At 53.7% G+C, this 22,010-nt stretch overlaps 3 protein-coding genes across 4 annotated transcripts in view; 1 reads left to right on the top strand and 2 right to left on the bottom strand.

Moving 5' to 3' along the window:
- Window positions 1-328: 328 nt before the first annotated feature.
- On the bottom strand, window positions 329-5,824 carry Rhoc (ras homolog family member C). Of its 2 annotated transcripts, none has more exons than XM_057793246.1 (5): window positions 5,504-5,824; window positions 2,254-2,417; window positions 1,652-1,772; window positions 1,338-1,468; window positions 329-502 (listed from the first exon to the last, which is right to left on the bottom strand). In XM_057793246.1, exons 2-5 carry the CDS (start codon window positions 2,407-2,409, stop codon window positions 329-331), a joined length of 582 nt encoding a protein of 193 aa, XP_057649229.1. In that variant the 5' UTR covers window positions 2,410-2,417; window positions 5,504-5,824. The 2 variants fall into 2 exon arrangements, with proteins under 2 accessions (XP_057649229.1, XP_057649230.1); XM_057793247.1 differs by lacking the exon at window positions 5,504-5,824 and adding an exon at window positions 3,681-3,810.
- A 2,452-nt stretch (window positions 5,825-8,276) lies between these two features.
- Window positions 8,277-13,102, bottom strand: Ppm1j (protein phosphatase, Mg2+/Mn2+ dependent 1J). The gene is made up of 10 exons (XM_057793551.1): window positions 12,777-13,102; window positions 11,444-11,558; window positions 10,765-11,052; window positions 10,444-10,556; window positions 10,072-10,156; window positions 9,480-9,598; window positions 9,210-9,273; window positions 8,944-9,051; window positions 8,693-8,844; window positions 8,277-8,575 (listed from the first exon to the last, which is right to left on the bottom strand). Exons 1-10 carry the CDS (start codon window positions 13,097-13,099, stop codon window positions 8,428-8,430), a joined length of 1,515 nt encoding a protein of 504 aa, XP_057649534.1. The 5' UTR covers window positions 13,100-13,102; the 3' UTR covers window positions 8,277-8,427.
- Window positions 13,103-20,006: 6,904 nt separating this feature from the next.
- Tafa3 (TAFA chemokine like family member 3) overlaps window positions 20,007-22,010 on the top strand; it is a 49,209-nt gene continuing 47,205 nt past the window's right edge. The window contains exons 1-3 of the mRNA XM_057793941.1: window positions 20,007-20,121; window positions 20,889-21,038; window positions 21,855-21,987. Coding sequence (XP_057649924.1) covers window positions 20,007-20,121; window positions 20,889-21,038; window positions 21,855-21,987 — 398 coding nt within the window. The remainder of the gene's footprint in view (window positions 20,122-20,888; window positions 21,039-21,854; window positions 21,988-22,010) is intronic.

Genomic DNA, 22,010 nt, shown 5'->3' with positions numbered 1-22,010 from the left:
CTCCTCCTGTGAGCCAGAAATACATAAAGTGCTGGTGTGTGAGAGAGGGAAGGCCGAAGGGACTAGGAGCCCGGGCCCAACCCCTGGACCAACGCGGCAGGCGGAGGGGCCCTGCTCAGGCAGGGCAGGGCACGAGCCTGGTTCCCAGAGGCAGGGAGGAAAGGGCCTACCAGCCCCCAGGTGGGCTGGGAAAACTTATGCAGTCCTGGGCAGGAACGAACCAAAAAAGAAACTGGCAGCATGGAGCCCTACAAGGGTGGAAAAGGGGTAGGGGTATTTTGAACCCATGAGGAGGGAGGGAGGGAAAATTGGAGAGACCTTGGGAAACTCAGAGAATGGGACAGCCCCTCCGGCGCTTATTCTTGCGGACCTGTAGGCCAGCCCGAGTGGCCATCTCAAATACCTCCCGCACCCCTTCCTTAGTCTTGGCTGAGCACTCAAGGTAGCCAAAGGCACTGATCCTGTTTGCCATGTCCCGGCCTTCCTCAGATCGAACAGGTTCCTGCAAAGACAAGATGTGGGGTCACAAGAAGAGGCAAATAAATATCCTCTATACGCCCTGCAGAACACCCAGCTACCACAGGCAGCTTCCAGGCTGGGGCCATAAGACCCAAGTTTGCCATTTCAGAATTCTGTCTATTCTCTCTTCCCGCCCAGCCTGATTCCTACAGTGCCCATTTCAACTCTGAGCAACTGACCTGCGTTCTCATTTTCCTCTAGTCCACTGGTTCTCAACTTTCATATAGCTCCCCCTGTTTGGTGACCCCCAAACATAAAGTTATTTTGTTCCTTTTATGAGTCATGATGTGACTGACACACAACCCCCAAAGGTTGAGACAACCACTCTTTTGAGTCCATCCTCCATAGCTACCAGAATGTTTTTTACTAACATACAGACTGGACATCTGCCCAATTAAAACCTTAATTATCCTCCCAGGAGAGCCTACCTTCCTTACCTTGCTCTAAATAAAACAGTGCTCTGGCTAGAGTCCCTCAGCAAGTCTCTGAGTGCACACCCCATTCATAATGCCCTCCCTCTCGGGGCACTGCAGTGGCACAGCCTCCAAACCCTCATCTGACACAGCTGCCCCCTGAGGATGAGGATGGCTCTTCATCTTAGCCCCAACGCCAAAGAGACAGACCTTAAGCTGGAATAAGTTTAAAAAAAAAAAAAAAAAAAAAAAAAAAACGCCTTGGACAGGTGACTTCTCCAGCACACAGGCCTGGGACGGCAGGAGGTGAACATCACAGTTCCTGCTAAGGCTGGCTCTCAGCTGTTTCCATCCCAGTTTTTGACCCCCGAGGACCCTTCCTCACCGCGCCGCTGCCTCACCCACCTGTTTCATCTTGGCCAGCTCCCTTCTGGTGTGCTCATCTTGCCTCAGATCCTTCTTATTCCCCACCAGGATGATGGGCACATTGGGGCAAAAGTGCTTCACCTCCGGGGTCCACTTCTCTGGAATGTTTTCTGCAGAGATACCCCAAAAGATGTAGGCGTGGGCACAGAGCAGCAGAAGCCCAGCCTTCCACAGCTGTCACCAGGACTACTAAACAGGGTACCCTTGCACAGCCCTCACCCCCACCCCAAGGGCTACTGTCTCCATCGCAAAGGAGACCTGCAGGGCCCAACACTCCCTCTCCGAAGCCTTACCCAGGCTGTCAGGACTGTCAATGGAGAAACACATGAGGATGACGTCAGTGTCCGGGTAGGACAGAGGCCGGAGGCGATCGTAGTCTTCTTGCCCTGCTGTGTCCCACAGAGCCAGCTCCACCTGACACATAGGACTACTGAGTAGCTAGCCCAGGGATCCCAAACCTAACACCCCAAGGTCCTCTGAAGTCACTGGTCCCATAAATTTAGGGATCATCTTTGCAGCACTCAGTATGTGCTGAGCCGTACTGACCAGTCACAAAACCAACAATCTAAGGCGGGCTTGATCTTTGTGTAGTATGAGCTGCCATTGGAAGTACAATGTAATTCTTACGGCAACCCTTTGGGGGTAGGTCTTGCCCTCATTCACATTTTGCAGTGGAGTTAGGTTGAGCCCAGAGGCAAAGGGGCTTGGCTCAGATTCCAGAGCCAGTATGTGGTCGAACCAGATAGTACATCCAGGTTTTCTGGGGCTCCAGTTTCACTTCCTAACTTCCAGCAGGGAAATGAAGCAAAGACGTACGTGGGTGCTAAGAAAGGACACACTAGGGCCCTATAGGAATGGGGGCAGGGTTCCCAGGCAGGAAAGTCTTGGCCTTCACCTGCTTGCCATCCACTTCAATGTCTGCGATGTAGTTCTCGAAGACTGTAGGGACATAGACCTCCGGGAACTGATCCTTGCTGAAGACAATGAGAAGGCAGGTCTTCCCACAGGCCCCGTCGCCCACGATCACCAGCTTCTTCCGTATTGCAGCCATGGTTTAAACTGGCAGTCAAGAGGCAGGGGATTTGGGAGAAAAAAGAGAACCCAGTGAGGCCACTAGCACTGCTCTGAGGCCCCCAAGCTTCCATGAAAACCACAGCATCCAGCAAAGGAAGAGAAGGGGGCTTGCCAAGGTCTGTTCTCACCAAGAACCAATCCTGCAGGCAAAAGACCTTGAAATGCTGGTCACGATAGGTCTTTCTGGGTGGGTTAGAACTGATCAGGAGAAGGAAGAAGAGGACACTTGGGAGCCAGGAATACTGGCTTAAATCCTGTCCACATGCAAATGCTCCCAAGAGACCTAGATTTATCTGCCTTGCCTATCAGCTTTTTTTTTTTTTTTTTTTTTGGCCAGGATTTTGACTCATTAATAACCACTAAAATGCAAGCTAGAATAGACTGTCCCTCCATAGAAATCATGCATGCCTGGTCACAAAGACATCAGCTACAGGTGGTAGGGGTGAGCAAGGAACACAGGTAGAGCCTCTAGGCGTTCCTATCTCCTGGACACACACGTTTTGTTGGGTATTTTGAGAAGAATCTTCAGGTCTCCAGTTGCCTAGTAGGTGGATGTGGAAGTCAAAGGACAACCCAGAGCCAGTTCTCGCCTTCTCCCTCCCAGTAGGTTCCTGGGCTCGAACTCGGGAGATCATGCTTGCTTGGCAGGCCCCTCTGCCTGCTGAGCCATCTGACCCCAGGCCATCCTACTTTGACAAAAGTGAGAAACTGAGGTTCAGCGAGGTTTGGGCACGTTATTTCGAGTCTGACACATACGGTGGGTGCATGGCTGGCTCTCAAAGCAAGGCGAGTGATCCAGTCTGTCTGGCCTACACAGCACCCCATAAGTGAGAACAGAAGCAGAGGAAGTAAGCCGGGGTACAGTGGGAACAGCCCCGGGACAGTAGAAGCAGCCAGCTGGCTCCCTGGCCCACCCCACCCCTTCCCCAAAATCTCAAGTCACACAAAGAAGGCTCAGTCCTGGCAGCTCACGGTCAGGCAGGCTGCCCCCCCACTCCCCAGGCCTGGCAGCAACATTGGGTCACTCAGCCCCTGACAGGGGACAATGACCACACTGTGAGGAGCCACACATCTACCACAGCACTGCCGGTATGGAGCTAATTCACTTGGGAATCACCTCCACCCACTCTCTGGAACAGCCCCTTCCTCCTGGAGACCAGCTGACCCTTAGGCCGGCAGACACCTCCCTGTGACTTCTCGGTCTGCATGTGTCCCGCACCCCAGCACACATGAACAAGCAGTTCACACCTTCACAGCTTCTTTCTTCTCAGCTGAAGGGGGCTGACCAGGCTACTGAGGTCCCCAGGCCTACCAGACAGACAGGGAGGTAGAGTACCAGCCAGCTTGGGGCTAGAGATGGAGTCCAGGCTGTTGGTGAGAGGGAGGGAGCTAGAGCCCAGGCTGGGAGGAGCCCAAAAGAAAAGACTAATGAGGATCAGCCTAAACTTGGACCAGGCAGGGAGCAGTTAAGTAGGGGACAGTAACCCGATCCCAGCCCCAAACTTGGCTTTTCCTTTCAATCCCATATCCTGTCTGGCTCAGCTGGGCTCCTTTACACACCACCAGCTCAGACCCTGGCCTGTGCCTGCCTTTTCGGAAGCAGAATACTCTAGCCCCAGGCTGAATCTTTTCAGTATCAGGCTTCTGGGTGGTTCCTCCTCCTACCTCCTAGACCTAGACACACACACACACACACACACACACACACACACACACACAACTGGGATGCGAGGGAAGAGGACATGAGTCACAGGGAATTTATAGGACTTGAGTACGCACAGCCCCACTTAGCATCCCCTACCACAGGGGATTGTTCTCCCTGATACCCCCAAAAGACGGAGAAGGCATTCACTCTGCGGCTGCTATCTCCTTTAAAGGCGAGGTCTGAGAAGTATATCCAGGTAACCCACAGGACTTCTTCCAACTCCCCCACCCACTCCCATTTAATTCAACCAAGTCCAGCTGTCTACAGGCTGGATGAGACAGCCCCAGCCTAAGGTGGGCAGTGCTGACGGTCGGTGATGACTACTACACGCTAGTCACTTCCGCATGCATGCGCCACTTGCTGTCCCACGGCAACATGGTTGGCACCACACGGTAGGAGGCAGAGGCCAGAACTTCAGGGCACGAGCTTTAGAGCCCCCAGCTCAGAAATGTTTGCATCCAGCCTCTTCTTGGCCCAGAAGAGTTGGAGACCCAGGCCAAGTCAGGACCTGAGGCCCAAGGCCAAACCGGCAAGGCTAACTAACACACTCCTGTGAAGCGCGGTCCCAGAGGAACTGCCCCACTGACCCTAAGAGACCAGGAAACCTCAGGCAGGGCCTGAAGAGGCGTCTAGAACTTGTGGGGCCTTCCCCGGGTCAAAACACTAGCTCTTCTTGTTCTCTTGGTTTCCCAGGTGATCCAACAGGCCTTTGTACTCTGCTCTATTGAGATCTAGGCAAAGAACCACTCTTCAGGCGATACCTCTTCCTTAACTTTAAAGCCAGAAGAGAAGGAAGAAATGGATCCCAGCTTTCAGCCCAATCCCCTAACACTCCCAAACCTCCCAACAGGGTAGGAGGCAGAGTCTGGGATTTGGTGTTCTGGTTTTTTCTCATTCTCAGACGCTCATACACAACACGGGAGTGGAATCTTTTCTTGTCGTCTCAACCTCTTAGTTCAGATTAGCTCCAAAAACCATCTAGGGCGGCGTCCAGACCCGCCAGGCAGTGGCAGCCCCCAATAGTAACACCCCGCCCCTATTCCCGCCATTCCCCTTCCCAGGCCAGAACTCCCCTAGTCGGCCCAAGGCCCTGTTCCTTACGCCCCTCCTGGAACTAGAGCGTCTGGGCAGTGTCGCTCACAGAGATCCAAGTGGATCCCTGGCCCGGCTAGGGAGGCTCAGAAAGGAAAGAGGCTCTGGTTCGAGAACGCTCTAACCCAGGAGGCTAGAGCGCCTGCCCTGCTCCATGGCCAGCCCGGAGCCCCCTCCCGGGCCGTTTCCCGAGTGATCCGAAAACCGGGAAAGTGCTTTCCTCGGAACCGAGTTCCCACGACGCCTTGCCACCCCCCAGCTTGGGCCCGGGTACCTTCCGCTCCGCCGCCTCCAGCTGCGCGGCCGGTGCCGGAGGCTGAGACTGACCCGAACCCCGCCCCACTCTCCAACACCGCTCCGGGGCGGGCCAGTGGGGGGGGGTCGACGGGGGCGGCCCTTGGCTCGGCCCGCCTCTGCTCCCCGCCCCGGGCCGCCGCAGGTCACCCCCGCTGCTGACCGAGGATCGGGCGTGGGGCTGGAGCTAGAGGGACCGTGCCGGGGAGACGTCTGAATTGTTGGGCGGTGGGACCCCGGAGGACTCGGCCTCGGCCCTTTTACTTCCAACCCTCCTACCGTGGGGGGCGGACCCGAGTCGGGAAAGTTGAGCGGCTCCCAGGGTGGGGTCAGCCAGGGCCGCTGCTGCCCTCGCGTGGCCAAGCAGCCCTCCTTCGCCCTAGCCGTGACCGAGGGGACCGGCTATGCCGAAACTGCCCACTCTCTGCTCCAGGAATCACTGCGCTAAGTGAAACACGACGCTATCCTGAGCTTTGGAGGCCTTTTGCGATGTGCAGTCCCCAGCTACCGTTGTCGCCTTACAAGGCCCTTCCTTCCTTCGCCGGGAATTTCCCTATATCCTGTTAAGAGCACACTCCTGGAAGTGCTTCCGCATCACCAACTAGGAACTGAGCTCATACTCCTATTGTATTGTGCTGTTGAGCCCAGTCTGATGTGTTTCACAGTTACTTACCTGACCCTGTATGCCCTTCCTTATAAAGGGCCCAGGAGGTGGGTGTTAGAGGAAGTCTATCAGTATTTTATTTGCAAATGCTGGATACTTTAAACACTAAGGTCTCAGGAATAAGCTCACCCATTCTGTTTTGCCTGTAAAGAAACTGAGGCCCAGGGAAGTGGTTTGGCAAACGATTTGTGAGAGCAAGAATTTACAGTGAGGTGGACCATGATAGGTCCTAGGGAGCAGAGGCAGGTGGATCTCTATGAGTTAGTTCCAGACAACCTTGGTTACATGAGACCCTGTCTCAAAAATCAATCAATAGGGCTCAGGGCTTAAGGACACTGGTCAAGACTTCCAGAGGTCCTGAGTTCAATTCCCAGCAACCACATGGTGGCTCACAACCATCTAGAATGAGATCTGATGCTCTCTGCTGGCCTGCAGGCATGCATGCAGAGAGAACACTATACATAATAAATCTTTTTTAAAAAATCATATTTACAGTCAGGCCTACAGGGCACCTAGACCTAGGTGCTGGCTCCCTGCTGCCCCCCATGCTCCTCCTCCAACCTGCCCTCTGCACCGTCTAACTAATCTTCTGCTCATCACAGCTTTCAACAAAGACTTGCCGAATAAACGCATGTTAGAAGTCACATGGCGTCTACTGCAGGTGCAGCTGGGCTTGGGGCTTACACCTGTAACCCAGAACTCCTGAGGGAGCAGGGTTGCCAAAGCTGTCTCAAACACAGGCAGATACATACACAGTCACTTGCTCGGGATCCAAAGCACAAACCACACGCTTGGCAAATCAGGTAACTGAGGTGGTGAAAGGCAGTTTGGCGCCTGAGCCTTTTAATTCATTCAGTAAGCACTGGTTGGCTGTGAACAGAGAGCTGTTACTAACCACACGTTTCTGCCTTCACATAACATACAGCCTAAATGAAGAACACAGACAACCTAACGTAGCTAACATTTATTGTAGCGTCATTACATGAACCTTGCTCACCCTGCCCACACTACGCACAGTTCTTATGAGGTAGTACTGTTATCTACACTTTACTGAGACATGGAGGCTCACAGAAGTTACAGGGGTGTTGGGGCAAAACAGTCGGACTTGGCTCCCCCTATGGGCAGTTATAATCCTGGAGGGTGAACTGCCTTTGCAGCGTGCAGGGGATGGGGGATATGCAGACCGGGAGGACAGGTGAAATAGGCAAGAATGGTAATGTGAGATTTAAAGCAAGTTGGAGCTCTGACAAGCCCACAGAGTTTGGAGGAAGACAGTGCAGCCAGAGAAGGAAATAGCAACCCAATCCTGCTCAGAACCAACTTCAAGTCTGTTCTGGGCACAATAGGGAGCCTCTGAAGTTAGGGAGTTGGTGTCATAAAGAGCTAATGTGACGAGGGAGGCAGGAATAAAGGCAAATATGAAAGATTTTTAAAATAGTCAACAGCAGAGTCACACATCCCTTAATATTAGACATGTTATGAGAAAGTGTTGCTGAGGAATTCCATCCTGTGTGAAGAGCAGTAAGTACACTTACACAAACTGAGCTGGCGCAGCCTAGGACACAGCTGGGCTACACTGCATATACCATCATACAGGCAGCTGATTTCCTGAAACGTTACATGGCCCGCATGATTGAAGCAGTTGAGAATTGTAATGAAGATACACAAGCCAGGTATGGCCAACTGGGGGATTACTAACTTGAGCAGCCATGACGGGTGGCCATAAAAGGATGAAGCAGGAGAACCGTTATTTATGAGGGAAATGGTGACTTCAGTTTGAGGTGCACTGCTCGGAAGCACCAGAGTACCACAGAGGAGGTGGTTAGAAGATGGCTGGATGCATGGGTCTTAAAGCTCGGCAAAGGTTTGGGCCAGACACACGGACTTGGTGGGTATCGGCCGATGGAAGAAGCCGCAGCTGGATGAGGCAAATGCAGCCACTCGCGGCAAGCACACCGAGTGGGCAAAGAGAGCAGTAGGAGAATCTGGGTAGTCACATTTTTAGGAATGGGCTGTTGGTTCTTTCCATCACTCACTTTGCAGGTTCCAGTCAAAGCAAATAATGACACACACCTTTATCCATCCGGTTTATTTTTCAGTTGCTAGAATTCTGGACCTAGTGGGCGTTCCTTTGTCAATTAAATGACCACTCGAGGGGCAGGAACACAACTTCATTTCTGGGGCTGGGAGACGTATGGAAAGGCTGGGGTAGCAGTGAGAGAAGGATGGGGCTGAGCCCATCAGGAGTAACTGCCTGGCCCCCCCAGGGGGATGACGAAGACCGAGATGTCATCCCCGGAACCCAGCTTGTTGTTGGGGAGACGCCAGCCACGGTCCCGGGGGATACCCCGGGCCCCCAGGACCAGAGCTTGGGCCAGAGCTGTATACCTGCCAGGAGCACATGTGCACATTCATGTACCGACACGTGTACGAGAAGACAGAGACAGGCCCATATGTGGGTCTCCAGGCTCTGTTCCCCTTTGTCCCTTCCAGGCAACCCCCTACCTGCTGGGATCATTGGGCTCATAGGCCGACAGCACCCTGTCCACAGTGGCGGCTACCTCACAGTCACTGGTCACATCCCATAGGCCATCCGTGCCCAGCACTAACACATCATCTGGACAGTGCTCATACTGCGTCAGGTCGTACACGCGTACCTGGAGGGGAGGGGGGAGATGTGTGAGGTGTGAGGATTGCTCCACGGGGAGGTCGGAGACAAAGCCAGCCTGGGCCTCCTGAAGGGAAGGTGTGCTCACCTCGGGGAAGCAGGAGAGAAAAGGCTTGATGGGCAGAGTGGAGCTGCAGACCTTAAGGTTGTGGTCTCCCAGGCCTCGGGTCACCCCGATGGTGGCCATGACCCGGGCCTGAGGGAAATGAGAAAGATGGCTGCTCTTTAGTTCCTCTCTCGGACTCACTGAAACCATAGACCCCTCCCACACCTACTCTTCGGTGAAACCTCCACCTCCCTGGACAAGCTGTGGTGGGGCTTCCTGCCCTCTCCCACCTCCACCACAGAGTTTACCTTTTTGCCCTCCCCACAGACCAGAGGAAACCTGAGATCCTCCAGCTCAATCTTTTTGTAGGCCCTGGGAAGGGAGGAGCAGAGGAGGCATCACCCAGGTGGCAAAGCCCCTAACCCCTCTGAACAGCATCCCCCCACACACACAAGGCCTTCCAAGGAATGGCCGTCCCCGACTCCCAGCCTGCCCCAGCCTGCAGCTTCCACCTAGCTGCTGGTGAAGGACTGGCTGCATTGCCATGGGAACGGCCCCAGCCCTGAGGGAAGTGTTACCAGCCAGTCATATTCTGATCTCTGTACAACATCCTCTGCCCCAGCTCCTTGGGCTGAACTCTTCGGGGGAACTCCAGGTGGGTGAACTCACTGCCTAGCAGTTCTGGCTTCAGGAAGCCCTGAGGTTAGGAGGGGCCAGACAGGAGAGAGGGCATTACACTCATATCACACTCTGATACAAGACAGAGCTGTTAAACTATAGCCGATCCTTCCATTGTACTGCATACTACCCGCTCCTCTAATATTAAATAAGGTAACCCATTCACCCCTCACAAAGGCCTGTGAGGCGGGAACCATTGTCACACAATTAGCAAAGTACACAAAGCAGGATTCAGACCCAGGCAATGCAGATAGAGCCCACAAGAGGACGCTAGAAGATAATGCCCTTGCTGGAGCCTTTGTTGTTCTCACCCTCCACCTCTGGCTCTACTTCCTTCCTCAGCAGAGCCAGCAATGGCAGCTCAGGCCTCTTCCTGTTGCATCACCCCTCCAGCTCACCCAGCACTCACAGCCCACTCCCTTCCCGGGACAGTCCCAGTAGGAAGCTTTCTGATAGGGAGAGGTGTAAGAATAAAGCCTGGCCCCTACTTACAAGCAGCTGAAGACGCTGGCGCTCCGTCTCTGGTGTGAACTCCCGGGACATTGGAATGATTTCACCATTCCGGATAATGATGGCCCTGCCCAGAGACAGACAAAGTTTGGATCTGACTTTCTCAGACCCCTTCGTGGAGAATTCCAGAAGGATCAGACCCTCCCCATAATGAACCTGATGGGGCTTCACTCGGGCCCTCACCTTTTCTTCCCTTGTAGATAGTTCCAACCTTGCCTTAGTGCTGTCACCGCCCCACCCCCACCCCACCCCTCGAATTTTTTATACCTGACCCTCTGCCACCTGACTGTCTGCTTTCCCATCATCCTGGAGAGCCCCTGACATGGCCACTGCCAAACCCCTCTCCCCACTCACCTGCTGTCACCTGCATTGGCCACATACATCTTGCCTAGCAGGTACATCACGACCAGCGCGCAGCAGCCCCCCTCCACTTGGTGGCCACGCCGCTCCCGAGCCATCTGCTCATCCTGCCAGGTGAGGAAGGGTCAAAGGGGTCACCTGCCCTACCTGCCTCTGTAGGTCAGAGTGGGCGAGAGAAGAACCACAGAGGGTAACAGGACCAGGTTCTGCTCAGGCTTTCAAAGGTGGTGTGGATTCTGGGGGCCACCCATTCACTGACATCCCCCCCCACAGTGTTGACAGTAAGTGATGGGCACAGGCCACCCACCCACTCACCATGAGCTGGAAGGCATTCTCGATGGCCCCTACTACCAGGCTCTCGTGGGTTACTTCCTTCTGTGGAGACCAGCAGGACTGAGAGCTGACCACGTGTGACGGATCTGAGAAACCTGGGGTTCCTGGAGTGGATGGGAGACAGAGGGGAGGTGGCAAGGGGTCCTGAAGTATTTCTACTAGATCCTTCAGCTGCTCCCGGATGTGGCGATGCAGGAGCCGGGAAGCCATTTCAGCGGCTCCGCCACCAGCATGCCCGTCAAACAGGCCCCAGTAGTAGAAGCAGAGTCCCTGATGAAGGAAAAGTCGGAAGTCAGTCGGGGAGGAGGGTGACAGGGCAGAACAAACCAGTAAGCACCCATATAAAAATCACATAGGAGATCTGAGTGAAATAGTTAAGGTAAAAGATTTATTCACTTATTCATGCAAGGCCTACTGTGTCAAGAGAAAGAAAAGGCAAATTTAAAATATGAAGGATCCAAAGATCAGCACTGATGATTAGTTAAATCATCCATAAATACATGAGCAGCTATGTTTTAAATGGAATAGCAAACATTCATGCGGAACTAATCTAACTGAAGCCACTTAGAGCTTCTGTGGTAGAGATAGAACCTCTGCACCTCTTGGATTTAGAACCAGGGCCGGAAATCCCTGGAGGTTAGGAAAGAGGATAAAATATTACCTGGTTCCGGGGAGGCTCCCTGGGGGCCCCGGAAACGCCCCTCCGGCTTTCCACATACACGACTTCACAGCACGCCTGGTCCTCATTGTGCCTGCTCTTGCCAGCATTGATAACCCTGGCAGGCCAGAGAGGGTCCCACATCAGGTTAGACATCAGCCTAGGTCCTGGAATAACCCCACCTTAGACACACACACATCCTCTCCTGCCTGCTGGCCAAGCTGAAAAAGGTCACAGCTGCCTGGGCTTCAAGCCAGAGGGAAGAGGAGAAGGCAGGGCCAGCAAGAAGTAATGTCTGGGTGGCAGAATGTACCACCTCATAGAAACTGCCTGTCTCAGTTCCTTCATCCTTGGGCAAAGGAGGCTTTCTGGAAGGTGGTGCTGGGGGGTGTGGCCAGACAGAAGCAGTAAGTTTTACTTCCCTACCAATCAAAAATTTACATTCCTACCTCTAGTCTCAACCAACTCTGCCAATGATTCTTGAGCACATCCACCCTCACCCTAAAACCACCCAGTGAAAGTTCCGGTCTCTTTTGTAGTGTGGAAGCGCTCCAGCCCAAGTGAGGTTAAGAGGAAAAGAAGGTCTACCTGGACTGGGCAAGAGTCTCTTAGCTATAGACTCCTTCCACGTGGGAAGCCGAGTGAGGAGGTGAGGGTAAGGGGCCACCCACTATTTCCCTCCACAACCTCAGTGCCCCCATGTCCCTGGTGGCTTGGCTCGTTTTTTCCCCGAAGATGAAAATATACATGTTTTGGGTGCACGCTGACGCTCGGCCGGTGCGAACCAAATGGGTCTATTTCCTTGCTCTACCAGCATCTGTCTGTCTGCAGACCGGCATCCAAAGGGAACCATCACGGGCCGAAGGCGGACCCCTCCCCCGCCCCGGGAAGCCCGCGGCCTTCTGGTGTCGCGGGCTATTTCTGGGTGTGGAGGGGGAGGGGACCGGTAAGAAGGACAGGGAACTGGGGCGTTGGGGCCAGGAAGCGAGTGAACTAGTCTTTCCACCCGTGATCTCCCTGGGAAAAGGAACTGCTCCTTCTCGAACCTCCCCTCCCTTAGCCTGTGAACCGCAAGTGGCGACTGTGAACCGGCCAACTCATCCTCGGTGCGCCATGCCTTCTCCCTAGGAGGGGACTGTCCTGAACCGGCGAGGAGGGTGGGCAAGGTCCTGAAGAAGCCTATTGAGGTTGCACCCCGTCCGAGAGAGGGCTGGAAGGGTGAAGACTCCTGGGAAGGTCCCCGGAAAGTCGTGCGGGGGACGCATCCCAGTGGCCGGGACGCGTCTCCTGGGAGGGTGGGAGTCCCATCCTCAGCTGGGAGCCCAGGGGTGCTCACTCGGCATAGCCTGTGCTCCAGGGCAGGCGGCGACCGGTGTCCGGGGGGCTTTGCACAGCCCGGCCTGTGTGGTCGTCCGCGCGTCGCAGCCCCCCGGGGCTCAGCTGAAGAAAGGTGGGTCTGGAGAAGCTCGCCCGAGTCTCTGCGGTCTTCAGGGGTGCCCTGACCTCGCTCCCAGGCCTCGCCGGGGGGCTCTTAGGCTTTTCTGAGGCGGCAGGCGGCGTGGAGCTCTCGTTGGGCAGATCGGGAGACTTAGGGCGCTGGGACGGAGTGCCACCCGAGCTCACCAGGTGCGCCACAGCCGAGCGCACCCGGTTTAGCATGCTGCCTCCCTGCCCCGCCCTTGGCCTTGGCCCCGCCCCCTAAGAGGCCCCGCCCCTAAGACTCCAAGTGGGTGGTGCCCTCTCTTGATTCAGGCCAAACTTCCCCAGGCTCTAAATCTTGCGGGAACTGCCCCCACCAACTCCCCGCCTCTTATCCGCATCCCGCAGTCGTTCGGCCAGAGTGTCACAGGGGAAGGGGTCTGTTGTGGGAAGGAAGCGGAGAGAAGGAAATATTTCAGTCGTTCTGTAGGTTAGACACCCGCTAAATCTAATCCGTTAGAATTTACCCATTGTGACAGGGGTGGGCAAGGCAGCCTCCTCGCGTTCCGTTTGGGGTGGCCAGCCAGCATGGAAAGCTTTGAAGCTGATGACTTCAGAGCGAAACATCCACTTGGGTGTGAAGCACTTGCTGTGACAACACCTCAGGCTGTAGCTGATGAATCGAGGAGAGGGAGAGGAGAGGAGAGGATGGGAGGGGAAGGAAGGGGAGGGTTAGGGAGGGGAGGGGAGAGGAGAGGAGAGGTGAGGAGAGGAGAGGAGAAGATGGGAGGGTAAGGGAGGGAGGGAGAGGAGGGGAGAGAGAGAGGGGGTAGGGAGGGGAGGGAGAGAGAGGAGAGAGAGAGAGAGAGAGAGAGAGAGAGAGAGAGAGAGAGAGAGAGAGAGAGAGAGAGAGAGAGCGCTATACAAATACAAGCCCGGCGGCTGACCTCTCCAGATCGGGAGTCCTTGGACAAAATCCTGGGCACTGTTCTGTCAAAGGTCACCTTCACATTCTAGAGAAGGATTGTCATCCCCATCCCACTTTCCTAGAACGTTTCCTCCATATTTAGACTTCTGCTGGCCAGTTAGTTCAAAGGCTAACGGCATAATAAATAACTGCAATTATTGAGGACTTGCTGCACAAACACCACAATGTGGGTTACACCCATTTTACAGATGAGGCGGGAGTGGACAATCTCCTGTTATTTTATTAGACTTGCCCAAGAATCACACCGCCACTTAGAGAGCCATGCACATGTCAAAACCTGTTTCTGATGCTGGTTTCTCTAGATTAGGAAGAAAGGCGCAGAAGGGAGCGGGAATCCTAAATTCCCACCCTCAGAGGCTCCAGCAGAACCCGGGCGCTGAGCAAGGTCTCTGGCTACCGCCAGGGGGAGACAAAAGCCAGTTTTAAAGCTTGTCTGGGTTGCAGGCAAGCCCACTGTTAGAACAGAGCTGGACCCAGCTCAGGTGGGCTGTTTTTCTGCCTTCCCGGTGGGAGAGGATTACTGTCCTGCCTCGGAAAGCGGTCTGCCCTTACACTTTGGATTAGAGAGTCGATCACGTCCCCGTCTATCCCCAACATATGCTCCACAGGAGTCAAGGCCCTTGAGGGAAGGAACCACAATTCATAGCTGTGATTCGACCCGCAGGCTCCCAGTTGGCGCTTCCTGATCATACCCTGGGATAGCCTGCACCTCCCCCAAAGAGGTGGTCGTCTTGACCACTTCTAAATAAAAATTCCGCAGTGGTCATTCAAACGAAGTACACAGACCTGCTGAAATTATGCCCGAGTTTTGGGGAGAAAGATGAGGTCACCGGGGTGGAGCTGGGGTGCACTGGTTACAATCCGAACTCAAAACCAGCAGCAAAGGCATCCAGGGACAAAGAACAGACTGCCACTATGGGTGTTTTCTTCGTGTCTGAGAAAAACTGAAGCCAACTGTTTGATAAATTCCATAGTCTCGGTGGGAAGCCAAAGACTGGAGGAAGAAAAAATAACCTTTGGTTTTATTATTCAGTGTTTCTGGGACAGCTTACCTATCACTTTCCAGTACCATCCAGCTTCCTGGCTCTTCACAGCATCCGTGATATGGCCACCAAAATGGGCCATAGAGCTAGGGCCTTTTGACCCCTGAGGTCAGTTGCTCCTCTGTTCCCTGGAACCATTCTGGCTCCCACCCATAATCAAATTAGAGGGTTCTCAGACCTCTGAAGTTTCCACTATTCCTGGGCCATCACACCTCTTCCATCCTGACTTCTCCACACCTGGTGAGAGGTCCTCTCCCTGAGGCAGTAGAGGGTGAGAGGAAAGGGGGGTGTGTGTGGGGGGAGCAGAGCAGGATACGCACATTTATGAGTTGTGTTCTCTCCTGGGAGCTGAGAGACATCCCTCAGTGGCAGAGGAGAACCAGGCCTGAGCCACAGAGGGGAACAGAGCATTCTCAGAACAAGCCCTCTTAGTCAGGCATGGTAGCATACATCTGCAATCCCAGGAGGCAGAGGCAGGAGGATCAGAAGTTAATAGCTAGCCCGGGCTACATGGTAAATTCAAGGCCAGCCACGGCTACATAATGAGACTTTGTCTTAAAGAGGTGAGGGCAATGATATAGCAGGTAACGGTGCCAAGCCTGATGACCCCGGTTCGATCACCAGCATCGATCACAGTGGAAAGAGAGAGAGTGAAAGAGAGGGGAGATCCCACCCCCTGTCCCAGCCTGTGTGCTCAGGACCCGGAACCAGGCTTATTCTTTGTTTCTCACTGACACTTTACCACCTCCCCAAATCTTCCTTACAATAACAGGTGAACACCTCCTTCCTGTAAGGAGACAGATTCACAAAACACCTCTGCCCTCAAGTGTTTAATGAACCCAAAATATGAACCTATTAAAATTTTGTAATTAGGATTACTTACCATTCTTCTGATGAAGGCACTAGGAACCTCGGATGTGGTTCCCAAGATGAAAGTCATATTTGGTATTCACAGGGCCATTTGCCAGCCTCTTGATGCCCTCCAGTCTGGTTCTCCATCCTGGTACTGCCCCTAGTCCTCCTGGGTAGAAGGGCAGAACTTCTGTGCTGGAAGAATTTACTGTAATTCCCTTTGATATCAGATGGGAAACCCTGTGGTAAAGAACTTGGTGCAAAATCGGAATCTTCCAAAACAGTGGTCCTAGCTTCCTAGCCTGGAAAACACCTCAAAAAACACCCCAATGTCCTAACAAAGAAATGGATTTGCTCCCCTTCACTCTCTCTTTCCTTCATTTTGAGATATGGTCTGACTAAGCAGCCCTAGCTGGAACGGAACCCTGTGTAAACCGTATAGACAAAGCTGTCCTTAAACTTACAGGCAACCTCCTGCCCCTCCTCTGTCCCTATCTCTGCTTTTTTTCTCCCTTTGGATAGGGTCTCACACACTACAGCCCAGGCTGGGCCAGAATTCGTGACAATTCTTCTGCCTCAGTCTCCCAAGTTCTCGGATTATATGTGTGAGCTGCTCTGCGAGGTCTGAAGAACTGGATTTTAAGATTTAAGGAGCTCAGATTTAAATGTTAACCTACAGATGCTGTAGGTGAAGACGACTCCTAGCCCCAACGCCCACCCACATCCCTACCAGAACACCACCTAACTCTCTTGAACAACAGGGCTGGGGGCCGCATTCCTGAATGGAGGTTTCAGGGACCTGTTTCTAATTGTCGCGTCCATGAATACAGAGCCGGTGGGCTTCTACCCCTGATCTCGCCCTGCGCCACCAGAGGCCGCTGCGTACCAGTTGCTCTCATCCCCCCCTCAGAGCGCCCCACGCTGTCTCGAAGGAGGCGGCGGTACCCGCAAGGGTTGAGGCAGCAGGGACGACTCCCAAGCCAAGCGGCCGCGCGCTCCCCAGCCTGAAGGCCGCAAGCTCTGGAGGACCCGGCTGACCACCCCACCCCCAGGGCTGGTGGGTCCAGGCCCGGAGCATCCCGGTGCTCAGGGCCGAGTTTACTGGGATGCCGACTTAGCCATTGCCCTGCTCTCCTCGGGGCACAGCAACTTGATAACGATTGATCCATCACAGACAGAGCTCGGGACTAGACAACACCCGACCTGGCAACTCCGGGGGAGAGCCCGCCTTTGTGAGTCTCGATCACAAGCTCAGAGGCATCAAGGACCTCAGGCCAGAAGGTTGAACCGGGACCACTGCTCTGGAGCAGGTGGGTACCAGTATTAAGAATGGGCGCTGAAAGGGGACAGGAGCAAGCAAAGCAAGGTCAAAGGTTGTTGTTGACCCCTTGCAGGCTGCTCTTTCAGCATCACCTTAGCCTGAATTGGAGAATGAGGAAAACAGCCCCAGGAAACTGAGGTAGCCGCTGAAGAACAAATCCCAGAAGCCTCCTCCTCCAGCACTGAAGGAAGAGAGAATAGAATGCCTGAAATCCTGAGTCCCCATCTCCCCTAAGTTCTCTGAGCATTGGAGTACCTAGGAGAAATGCCTGAGTTGGATGGGACTCTGGGAACGCTCAGACAGAAATAGGATGTCGCCAAGAGAAGAATGGCGTTTGCAATGGTCAAAATGAGCCCCCTCCCTGCCACCTGGCACAGACTGTAAGAGGAGACCCACTCGGAAAAGAAGCAAATCTAGAAGGGTGGAAACACACCCACCCCCTCCACCACCCTCGTTCCCCTCTCTAGGCCTTTCCAGAGCTCCGCAGCTTGTGTGTTTCAGTATTACTTCTCAGTGGAGACTGAGTGAAGGCAGGGCCTTGGGGGAGAATGGAGAAGCTCGTGTGGGCTGTGCACTGACGCTGAGACCTGTCGCGCCGCGAGGCTAGCTCTCTGAAAGGACAGCTGTAGAATTAAGCCAGCTCCAGAAGAGTCCAGGAAGCCAGGCTCATGATGGGTTGGAGGTGGAGGCAAGGGGAATTTGGAGACCTCGGGATTCTCCCCCAGGGGGAACAAAGCTGTCAGAGTCTGTATGCATTTCTGACCTATCTCTGTCCCAAGACCAGAGAGACTACAGCCCTGATCCTTATAGCCTCTCACCTCTGTCTGCTTCACTCCTGGGAAAAAGAAAACCCAGCCTCTCGTTTCAGGGTCACCTCCCCCTCAGGTTCCCATAGTCTGGGGGAGGAGGGCAGGGGACTAGGGACAGATCCCCAGAGCAGAAATGACCGCCTTTGTCACAGGAACAGCCAAAGCTGTCCATCCCATTCCCTTATTCTCATCTAAGTCCAAGCTTTCTCTTAGCTTCTGCAGTGGCCTGGCCTCTCTCTGTTCTGAATTTACCTCCAAATTGCTCCCTACTTATCCAGGTGAAATGAGTCTGAGACCAGCAGATGCACAGACAGAAGCCTGAAGACTCCAGGAACGGTAAGTGAGACAGCTGGAGATGGGACTCGAGGAGAGGACATCCCCTCCAAGGGAGCAGCTGTATCTCTTGGTCTGGCTCCTGGTATTCCTCGTCTGAGCTGGCACTTGCTGGGGCCAGTGATCTAGGCCAACCCTGACCTCCTCCTGGGGTTCTTCCTGCCTCATCTGTGGCTAGTTTCTCCCAGCGCCTTTGTGCTTCCGTTTCGCTGGTTTCTCTCTGGTTCTTACCCACCCTCTGGTATAGATGTCTGAGGCCCTGTTTGGTTCACAGGAGAAAGGAGGAAGAGAGCAGTGGGCCTAGGGTAGACTTCTGGGTCCTGAGTTCTCATGCCATCAACCTTGGGCAAGACATTTAACTTCTAGCCTAGGTTTGTCTCTTCCTTCTTTCCTTTATTTAGTTTAGTGTGTGTACATGGTGTACCCATGGGAAGGCCAGGGGAAGCCGTCTAGCAGAAACCTCCTGCCCTGTTACTCTCCACCTTACTCCCTTCAGACAGGGTCTTTCCCTGAATCCATCACTAGGCTGTCCGGTGATCCAGGGATCTTTTTACATCGTCTAGATTTTTACATCTGTGTTGTTATTCTCATATTTGCTCAGCAAGTCCTCTTACTCACTGAGCCACCCCCCTCAGCCCTGTGTTTTGCTTTTGTTTGTTTGAGATGGGATCTTCCTATTTAGCCCTGGCTAGCTTGGAGCTCACTGTGTAAAGCAGGCTGGCCTCACAGTACCAATGATCCCCCTTTGCTGCTACCTCTGAAGTGCTAAGATTACAAGCATCTCTCTCTCTCAAAAATTTAAATTATGGGGGCTGGAGAGATGGCTCAGAGGTTAAGAGCACTGCCTGTTCTTCCAAAGGTCCTGAGTTCAATTCCCAGCAACCACATGATGGCTCACAACCATCTGTAATGGGGTCTGGTGCCCTCTTCTGGCCTTCGGGCATACACGCAGACAGAATATTGTATACACAATAAATAAATATTTAAAAAAAAATTTAAATTATGTTCAGATTGAATTGCACTGCTGCTACAGTCGCACGATTTGAAACTCAAATACATAAAAAGAAAGAAATCGGTGGGAAAAAATAATTCTTCCTCCTACTTCCATCTTCTAGACAAGAAACAAATTTCCCTTTTTAATGGCAAAGAATGTACACTTTCCGGACATGGTGTGTACGTATTAAGTAAAACACGCCCTGTCTTGTGTGTACACACCTCCTGCTTGTTGCTCCCTCCCCCCCATAAGACTGGATTCTCACTGGAGTCTACTGTACACATCATTGCAAAGTTCTTGGATGGTTTTGGTTGTGTTGTGTTCTGTTCTGTAGTCCCAGAAATTTGGAGGGAACACATTTTCAGATTCTCCACAGTGTCCTCTGCTCCTCTGTTGATGCCTGTGGGAATTATAGCCAAACTTTTTGAGCTTTATTTGTAAAACGGGCAATGGTAATCCTTTGTGCAGTGGAATGCAGTCAAGAGCACACAAGTGAGGTGTCTGGATGGAGAGCTCAAAAAGTGGGAGTCAGCATCATTGTCTCCCACATGGCACAGCCTTTTAGTTCGCTCTGCAAAATCTCTTAAATGTCTCCTCCACAGGCTCTGCCTTCCTATCCCCTGGTCCTTCTGTATGACTCATTGCTTCTGACAGTGGCATCGTGCTTGGCTGCAAGTTGCCTGGGGACAAGGTATGCATTCTGTTTAACCTTGGGGCTTCTAGAGCACAGCACAGAGAAGGGGCTGAACCTGAGTACAGGGGACCGTCTGCCCTGAGCTAAGCGGAGTATGTATTTCTCTCCACAGGATGAGTGAGCGGACCACGAGCAACTGGAGCCCAGGCAGCTGGGTGCTAGCACTTTACCTGGCCTGGCTGTGGACATGGCTGGCCTCTGCTTCCTTGCAGCCTCCCACAGCCACAGGTTTGGGGAAGGTGGTGAGAGACTAGAGAGGATTTTGCTAGGACATCTGGAGAGCTAGAAGGCACTCCAACCCACCCCACAAAGCAGGCAGATCTCTGGGGCAGAGTAAACTTTGCAGAGGTGACTCCTCTGGCCATCGCCCAGGAAACTGCCCTCTTCTATGGCCCGGTCCAGAGAAGGCCTGGGTAGACACATTGGTACTATCCTTTCCAGACGGAAGGTGCTCTACAGTGAGAGGCCCTCGGTGGAGGCTTAAGTCTAGTCTCCTGGCCTAATTCTGGGGTTTTCCTTCTGGGATGGCTAAAGCCTCTGTAAGCGGATGATCCTCCCCCACGCATTGTAAGCCCTGGGGCCCTTGCCCTCACCCTGAGAAAGTGGAAGGTGGGGGCTGGCGTGTAACTCCAGCTTTCAAAGAGTACTGAGTGTGACCTCAGCGGGGTGGGGTGGGGTAGGGAGGTAACAGGAAGGTTTCATCTTCTCTTCTCTCCCTTACCTTTAGATAACTCTCTCTCTCTCTCTCTCTCTCTCTCTCTCTCTCTCTCTCTCGTCTGTCTCTCTCTGTCGCTATGTATGTGTGCATGTTGAATTTATGAACTGAGCCCGTGCCTCTATGCTAGGAAACACTACCACTGAGTGGCAGCCCCAGCTCTGGGTATCTCTTAAATGACCTAGGAAGAGGAATTGGGAACCTGCAGCCTGGTGGGAGGGAGGAGAGCAGGTTGGAGGCCTGGATCTCCTGACCTTTCTTCCCCTGCTGGCCCATTCAGTCCTAGTAAAGCAGGGCACCTGTGAGGTGATCTCCGCGCATCGCTGCTGCAACCGGAACCGCATCGAGGAGCGCTCCCAGACCGTCAAGTGTGCCTGCCTCTCTGGCCAGGTGGCGGGCACTACAAGGGCAAAGCCCTCCTGTGTGGACGGTGAGTGAATGGCCAGGCCCTGCGCAGCCAGGTGGGTAAGGAGGCCCAGAGCAGAGATAAGAATGTCTGTTTAGGCCTCCCCATCTGCTGAGGATCCAGTTTCATAGCCATCTTGGGGTTTACCTTATCAGTCTCAAGTAATGGAGATCATCTTGGAGGAGAGGGCAGACGTGACCCGCCCTGTGTCCTAGAGGAAGAAAGCTCTGGTTACAGGCCACACACACCTGCCACCTGGTTCACACGCACAGGGATGCATTCCCGCACACTAGTTCCTTGGCCCACATCTTCCTCCAGAGAGGCCCTCTTCTACAAGCCCCCTCTTATTCCTAGCCTACCTTTGCCTTCTCCTTGGGGTCACATGTGATCCCTCACATTGTACACCCATGTTCCCTCCTTTCTGCCCACACCTGCGTTCCCACGCTCTGGCAGCATCTGGATCACCATGCTTACCCTCGCTAGCCCGCATGCCAGCTTCTACACTCCTGGATGTGGCTTGGACAGCAGTTTGTATATACTAAGGAAAGCACTGACGGGGGTACCTCTCTGCTAAGGACAGCTGCCTCAGAGTCAGCATCACCTGCCTCCCAGCATGGTGTCCTTCTGCCTTTTGGGTATGAGGCAGTGATGAAGTTGATTGGGATAGTCCCCGGCCCTCAGCCTAAGAACAATGCTGTCCCCTTGGACAGTCCAGATTAGGGAGAAGAGAAGGAAAGGTGGCCATCAAAGCTCAAGCTATGTGGTCAGGTACGCCCCATTCCCGGGCCAGCTGTGCTGTGCTCCCAAAGCTTAGAGCCTCACCTGCCTCCCACCCCACAGCCGCCATCGTCTTGCAGAAGTGGTGGTGTCAGATGGAGCCCTGCCTGCTGGGGGAGGAGTGCAAGGTGCTCCCGGACCTGTCAGGGTGGAGCTGCAGCAGTGGACACAAGGTCAAAACCACCAAGGTATTGAAGTGGGTGCTTCATCCTCTCCTCT

Source organism: Chionomys nivalis, chromosome 18 (genome assembly GCF_950005125.1).
Source record: "Chionomys nivalis chromosome 18, mChiNiv1.1, whole genome shotgun sequence".
Taxonomy (NCBI): Eukaryota; Metazoa; Chordata; class Mammalia; order Rodentia; family Cricetidae; genus Chionomys; species Chionomys nivalis.
The sequence above is the reverse complement of the archived record's forward strand: the minus strand, read 5'-3'. Positions and strand labels throughout refer to the sequence as shown.

Bases quoted from the DNA above. Each gene is read 5' to 3' on its own strand.
- Rhoc (XM_057793246.1), bottom strand. From the start codon at position 2,409: ATGGCTGCAATACGGAAGAAGCTGGTGATCGTGGGCGACGGGGCCTGT. The intron at 1,773-2,253 runs GTGAAGGCCAAG...CCTATGTGTCAG, and splicing joins TTGAAGTGGATGGCAAGCAG to GTGGAGCTGGCTCTGTGGGA. The intron at 1,469-1,651 runs GTAAGGCTTCGG...GTATCTCTGCAG, and splicing joins TGACAGTCCTGACAGCCTGG to AAAACATTCCAGAGAAGTGG.
- Ppm1j (XM_057793551.1), bottom strand. From the start codon at position 13,099: ATGCTAAACCGGGTGCGCTCGGCTGTGGCGCACCTGGTGAGCTCGGGT. The intron at 10,557-10,764 runs GTGAGTGGGTGG...CTCACCTGGCAG, and splicing joins AGAATGCCTTCCAGCTCATG to GATGAGCAGATGGCTCGGGA. The intron at 9,599-10,071 runs GTAAGTAGGGGC...TCCTAACCTCAG, and splicing joins GCCAGCGTCTTCAGCTGCTT to GGCTTCCTGAAGCCAGAACT.